Below are 7,170 nucleotides of genomic sequence, written 5' to 3' on the forward strand. Positions count from 1 at the left end.
ATATATTTTCCTCTCATTACTTTCAGGGAGAAACTGACTGAATAACCTGGAGCAAATGTTGGATGACAAATTCTGTATCAACAATGAAGGTAAAATATATGAAACAGAAATATTGTTCTTTGGAGATACTGTGTTTGCAAAAAAATGTGTTTACATGTGTATTTTTTCTCTCTTTATCATCATTTGTAAAAAAGGAAAAGAATGATGAAGATTTAGTTGTTGAGCTATACTGTGAGGAAGTACATGACCCTCCATCATAGCAAGAGTTGACAGACATGAACAGCTCAGAGCCCAACAACCTGAAAACGGATGAAGAAAAGTCCAGCCAGGCTCCTGAAGACATGAAGGATGAAAACAAAGGTCGGTCTGTTACTTGTTTACACAAGTAAATGTTAACACCAATTACAAAAAATAGTTATACTGGTTAAAATGTAAATAAAAACAGGATACAACAGAAAGCAATAATTTTTAATTCTCATATCAACAGTGAAACACCTGGAGAGCTTATTGGAAGAATTGGGCGAGTGCTCCTTGTCCAAGTCAGAGATTCTCAATAAGCTTCTGAGCAATTCTCAGCAGTACCACGACACCTTTGTTCACCACAACATGGAGTGTGGTGACAGTCCAAGAAGAATTTCCAATGGACTGACTGAAATTACTTGGTATCTTCCTGGTGGAAACACAAACATTGACATTTTCAGTCAGCCAGTGGCTGTAGCTAACCTTCATGGAGACATTGCTTCATTTGAAACACAATACTCCTTTTTGTGTCAGACATCTGCAGCAGTTTTTTTCTTCGTTGATCATTTGGATTCTGAGTCTGAGTCTGTGATCAATCTGCTTAAAAGCAAGAACAAAAAAGCACAGATCTTCTTAGTGGGAAATTATGAGAGAGAAAGCTTCAATTTAGATGCTTTGGAAAAAGTAGCAACTGAGTTGGATTTAACTGAAAACAACATCATTATTAAGACAAAGGAGAAAAATGATGCAGACTTTGTAAAAGATTTGAGGAAAACTGTCAGAAATGTGGTTGAGAAATCAGAGCTGAAGATGAAAATAGAGAAGATGGTGGACGCTGCCCATGAATCCTGGTTGATGAAGACTCTCCAGAGTGCCAGACTGCAAAGAAAAATGCAAAAACCTTCACTGCAAGGATTCAAGACATCCATAAATATAAAGAAGATGAGCTTCCCCGACAAGGCCACATATGGAAAACACTGACATGCTTAGAGAAGGAAGAGTTTTGACTTCGACATGTTGGGTCTAAAAATGTAGATGATTACAAAAGTGATCTTCAGAAACAGAAAAAAGAACTGCGGCAAAAGCAGAACTCATATAAGATGTCAACAGCTATGACAAACTTCATCACAGGGATATCAAGGTCAGGAACAGAGAGGTTTTATTTCCTGAAATGGATGCAAATGAACCTCGATAATGTGTCTCGTATAAAACTGTCTGAACTCAGGGAGAAATATAAAGAAAAATGTGAAAACTCTGAAAACAAAGAGGAGATCAAAGAAATTGATAAACAAATTTCCAACAGCTCACTGGGGATTGAACACTTCTTCCGTGAAATGGGTCAGATCTATGAAGCTTCACTGTCCCTTCCAAAAACAGACAGATCACGTCAACAATTGCACCATCTGCCCAAACTGTGTGCAAAGTTGTTGCTTGATGGATTTCCTCTTGAGCTGGTAGATGGAGATGCATCCAACATCCCTCTCAGATGGGTGAGTGATGTTCTCTCTCAGCTCAGTGACCTGGTGTCTCCAAACAGAAAGATACGAGTAGTCACAGTTCTTGGAGTTCAGAGCACAGGAAAGTCCACTCTCCTTAACACCATGTTTGGAGTGCAGTTTGCAGTCAGCAGTGGTCGATGTACTCGAGGTGCCTTTATGTTGCTCATCAAAATCAATGAAAACTTCAAAAACATCCTAAACTGTGACTTCATGCTGATCATTGACACTGAGGGCTTAAAGTCACCAGAACTTGCACAACTGGACAACAGCTATGAGCACGACAATGAGCTTGCAACACTTGTTGTGGGACTGAGTGATGTCACCATTGTCAACATTGCAATGGAGAATTTAACTGTAATGAAGAACATCCAACAAATAGTTGCGCACGCTTTTCTCAGGATGAAGGAGGTGGGCAAAAAGCCTAAATGTCAGTTTGTTCACCAGAATGTGTCGGATGTTTCAGCCCATGAAAACAACTTACGAGACAGGAAACTGCTCCTGGATCAGTTAAATGAGATGACTCAGGCAGCAGCCAAAATGGAAAAGAAAGAGGGGAACAAGAGCTTCACTGATGTGATGGAGTACAGTCCAGACACTGGGAACTGGTACATTCCTGGACTGTGGAATGGAAACCCACCAATGGCACCAGTTAATACAGGATACAGTGAGGCTGTATATGAGCTCAAGAAAAACATCATCCAACTAGTGAGAGACTGTGAATCATCTGCTAATGATATCATGGAGTTTAATGAGTGGGTGAAAAGCCTGTGGAATGCAGTAAAGCATGAAAACTTCATCTTCAGCTTCAGAAACAGCCTCGTAGCTGATGCATACATGAAGCTCTGCACAGAGTTCAATAAATGGGAGTGGGAGTTCAGAAAAGAAATGTACACCTGGGTAAGAGATGCAGAAACTAAAATTTACAATTTTGGTACCATTGCAGCAAAATCTGAAACATCTGACATGAGAGAATTTCTGATATCTTTGAAAAGTGAAGCCTCCACAGTGCTGTCTGCATGGGAGACAAAGATTCTGAACAATCTGACACAATATTTTGAACAAACAGAGGGTCATGTGTCTCTAGTTGAAGGATACAAAGAGGAATTCTCAAACAGTGCAAAGATCCTTCGTCGTGAAATGTATCAGCTTGAAGCAGCAGCAGAAATCAGACAGGGAATGACAGAAATTAATAAAATCAAAGAAAGTCACAGAAAAGAGATTGAAAAAGCAGTACATGCATTAATTGATAGATGTCGAGAGAAAGGGGTCCAAATGACAGACGAAGAGTTGGACAAAGAGTTTGAGAAGATGTGGAGGGAAACTTTACAAAAACTGTCTTTCTCTGAACAACAAACCTCGAATGTCACAGACAGAGTGTCCTACTGTCTGAGAGAAAACCTGAAACACAGGGGGGGGGGCGTGCAAATGAGTTATTAAGTGAAAAGAGTCTGAAAAGTTGTGGAAATGAGTCATTCAAATATACAGCTGAAGGATGGTTCAACAAATTTAAACACACAGCAAACAAGTTACTTGCCCGTCAGGATCACATAATGGCTGCACAACATCTGGCTGACAGAATTATAGACATTTGCACAGACTTTGTGAATAAACGAGTGAAAGCAAAAACAATTACCATGACACTTACATCCAGGAGATCCTCCACATGATTGATGTGACTCTCCAAAACAATCAAGATGTCAAGATAAACATCAAGTTTGAAGTTTCGCTAAAACAGCACATCTGTGGATTTGCAGCCAGAGAGTTTCAGAAAATGCACGAAGATTTCATAGAAGAAAATGATCCATACAGATGTCTGACTAAAAACAAGGAAAAGTTTCATGATGATTTCAAAGATGTGTTTCATGAACAAGACCAGTGCCAGAAGAAGGCAGAAGAATTCACAAATCGATGCTTGAAGCCTGCTGTTGAAGACTTTGTTAATCGCTCCCTGGGCCCTGATATCATTGATGAAATGAGGAAACTCGAGCAGTTCAGCACAAGAATGTCCTTCCAGTATTCAATTTTACTGGATTTGCTCTCCAAGGATGATTTTCAAAACTATGTGAGCTACATTCGCTCATATGAGAAGTATGTAAAAACATGGATACTTGAACAGATAAAGAAGCGCTTCACAAATGAGTCGACAGGTTTTGAGTTTGAGGAGCGACATTTATGGTCATGTATTGACAGCATAAATTCTGCCATTGAAAAGGCCAAAACCAGAGAGCGTGATGACTTCAAGGCTTTTGTTGAAGACATTTGTAAAGAACTTGGTGATAAACTGGTCATTTCCCAGGATGCTCTTGGTGCTTTCATGCTACTGAACAATGCTGACAAGGAACAGTTTGCTGGCTGTCTCACAACATCTGTGAGTGACTTAGAAAAAGCTCTCAGAAGTGAGTCTAAAGTTTCTACCTTTGAAATGAAATTACAACATCTCTGTGTAGAGCCTCAGGATGAGCTTTTCAAGCAGCTGATTGGTTGTGGCAAACAGTGTCCATTCTGTGCAGCTCCCTGTGATGAAGGAGGAAAAGCCCATACTGAGCACTTTGTTTCACTGCATAGGCCACAGGGTCTGGGTAGATACAGGAACTCTGCAACAGGTATACTTGTCGCTGAATTATGCTCGTCCGATGTGAAAAGTCACAAATCATTTAGCTGCAGTGAAACAAAATATGAACCACACCCTTATAAGGATTACAAGCACATTTTTAAAGACTGGAAAATTCAACCAGACGAGAGCCTGGAGGCATCAGACTACTGGAAATAGGTTATGACAAAATACAACAATAGATTTGCCAAAGAATATCAAGCAGTACCTGCTGTCATTCCAGAAGCTTGGAAAAAAATAAAGAAAGAACAGGCAGAAAAAAGTCTCAAAGAATCATTTTACATCAAGTAACTTTCCAATTCAGGGTTGTGGGGATGACTGGAGCCTTACAGGAGAAAATAGCACAGATATAGTATTTGTAGTATGTGTGTGTGTGTGTGTGTGTGTGTGTGTGTGTGTGTGTGTGTGTGTGTGTGTGTGTGTGTGTGTGTGTGGTGGAGGTGGGGGGTTCATTCATGGCACTATAGTAGACACTGGGAAAATGCATGTAATCGTTGAATAATTATTTTCTTTAAATTATTAAATAGATATGATATGTGATTTATACATATATGTTTATTGATTGATTACATTCTTTTGTCAGATATTCACAATTTTGTTTCGAGTGACTTAAATAGAAAAGGAAATTAAAAAAAAGACTCAATATATATTTTTTACTTCTGTGAGGATTATGGTTCAAATATTTAATTGTTTGGTGTTTAGATCATGTTAGTATAAACATTTTCTTTATTCCTTTGAGTACGTGACTTTGTTTTGCAGAATTTAGAATGAGCTTTTCTTTTACTGACATATCTGATCTTACACAAACTTTTTAAAGGACTTACGGGATTCATTTTCTATCTGATGAGAGCAACAAATTGAGTAAGGTCTATTTGTCACAGTTTTTGAGTCTTTGCCATTGTAAAGTGTTAAGTAACGGGACACATGATCTCAGTCATGTGTATGTGTTGTTTTGATTTGTATGAGTTTTAATGTGTTGGCGTTAAATAAACTAAATTCATCCCCAAATATATGACAATGAAGCTTCCAATGTGTGTGTCCACATACATCTGGACTAGTAAACACTGGTCAAAGTTCAGGCCAGAACCTTCCCTTACAGACAGATCGACACTAAAACTGAATGGTAAAATACCCCCAGCAACAAATTCCTGTACTATAGAGGGCCAGATGTGACAAAATGAAATAATTAAATATGCCATTAATTAATTATATAAATGTTTCAATAATTAATTAAATGCTAATTTATTTCATTTAAAACATTGAATAAATCATTTACTTGTTTTCAATTTTATTTATTTAATTAATTATGTAGTTAATTAATTATTGAGACATTTATGAATTATTTAATTATGTATTTATTTAATTCATTTTGGCACTTCAGCACTAACTGGCTCTCTTTCCTCATTCAAATGCTGCAGCATGGTGTATGTGCCATTCCACCTCCTACAGGAGCTTTAGATGTGGTCTGCCCATCTGCTGCTGCATTTGGCAGAGCTTCTTTGCTGTTGTGCTAGACCAGAAATAGCTTACTATCTTCTGAGCCTTACCTCTGAGCTCCTCAAGTCCAGGTGTGTTATCAATTGATTTTCTGACAATTAGCTTCAAAGTATGTGCAATGGACTTTGTGTGGCACACTTTCAATATTTTCCAACATGAAATCATGTTTGGTGCTGCATCTGTGACAAAGCATCTGACCTTATTTTGGATGCCCCACTCCTCCATCAAAGCCTTCTTCACCTCAGCAGTATTTTCTGATATGTGTCTTAGGAAAATGTCCCACTCCTAGCAACACTGTGGACAGTGTATCATGTTCATTAACAAAATGACAGGTCACAGCCAAGAACCCATCCATATGAATCGATGTCCACATGTCACTGGTGAGACTAACAGCTGTAGCCTTCTCCAGTTCTCTCTTCGTCTTCTTCTTTTCCTCCTTGAACTTTTCCACCACCATTTCCTTTAGAGCTTTTCTGGTGGCTGTTGTGTAGGCTGTGTCCAAGACACCAACAAAGTCTCTGAAAGCAGCATCCACAATTATGGAAAAAGGGTTGCAAGTCCTTCACAATCATGTTCACCAAAGCAGCATCAACCAGTTGCTGTCTGGTCTGAGTGGGCTCTGTGTTCATGGTCCCTTCAATAGAATAAAACTTTTGAATAGGAGTATAAAAATGTGCTTAAGTGTCTTGTGCAAGTTGATTAGTCTTTTATGCAGTTATTCCCTGCTAGTTCTTTTTTTTTTATTATTCATGTTTTGGATAGACAGAAACATATAAGCATATACAGCAGGAGTAATAATATTGTCAGTTCTCTGTCCATTTCTCAGTATCAACAAACAAATAAGAGCTAACAATAGCTAAAGAAAACCAAAAGAAAAATGTCTTCCTGACATTTCCAGCAGGTGTCAGTGTCAGCAAGCTTCAACCTGACTAGCTTACTGGGAGTCCAGTAATTTCTGTGAAGCAACTTATATTGGATAAGCTGAGATTGTGCTTCACGTGAACAAACATACCATGATGAAACCAGCTTCTTTCCCTTGGATCCAGATTAAATTCCGCAAATGATTTCATGCCAGTCTGTCCAAATAAATCCACCACCTGGTTGATACCTGCCCTAGCCTAAGCCTCCCACCTGAATGGTTTCCGGCGGAGCTCACGGGCACGTCACTGCAACCTCCCCTGGCTTCTGCTCCGCGGCTGCTGAGTGAGCCCTCAGCTGGGACTCTCCTCAGCTCTTACTGGGACAGTGGCGCGGCTGCCCCTCTGTTGGTCTTCCTTGGTCTCTTGTGTTCTGGGGGCCTCTGGATGTCTGGAGTTTTGATCT

General features: G+C 39.3%; 1 protein-coding gene across 1 annotated transcript; it reads left to right on the forward strand.

Annotated features, from left to right (window-relative positions):
• Window positions 1-264: 264 nt before the first annotated feature.
• On the forward strand, window positions 265-5,864 carry LOC102311685 (up-regulator of cell proliferation-like). The gene is made up of 5 exons (XM_042216833.1): window positions 265-360; window positions 488-1,111; window positions 1,246-2,969; window positions 3,391-4,135; window positions 5,800-5,864. Exons 1-5 carry the CDS (start codon window positions 276-278, stop codon window positions 5,862-5,864), a joined length of 3,243 nt encoding a protein of 1,080 aa, XP_042072767.1. The 5' UTR covers window positions 265-275.
• Window positions 5,865-7,170: the final 1,306 nt, after the last annotated feature.

The sequence above is a fragment of the Haplochromis burtoni genome, unplaced genomic scaffold, assembly GCF_018398535.1.
Source record: "Haplochromis burtoni strain Fernald_Lab_line unplaced genomic scaffold, NCSU_Asbu1 Contig_1277, whole genome shotgun sequence".
NCBI lineage: Eukaryota > Metazoa > Chordata > Actinopteri > Cichliformes > Cichlidae > Haplochromis > Haplochromis burtoni.

Excerpts from the sequence above, each read along its gene's own strand:
- LOC102311685 (XM_042216833.1), top strand. The coding sequence starts at position 276 with ATGAACAGCTCAGAGCCCAACAACCTGAAAACGGATGAAGAAAAGTCC. Across the intron at positions 1,112-1,245 it reads GTTGATGAAGACTCTCCAGA|GACTTCGACATGTTGGGTCT; the intron begins GTGCCAGACTGC and ends AGGAAGAGTTTT. Across the intron at positions 4,136-5,799 it reads CTTAGAAAAAGCTCTCAGAA|GAGCTTTAGATGTGGTCTGC; the intron begins GTGAGTCTAAAG and ends CACCTCCTACAG.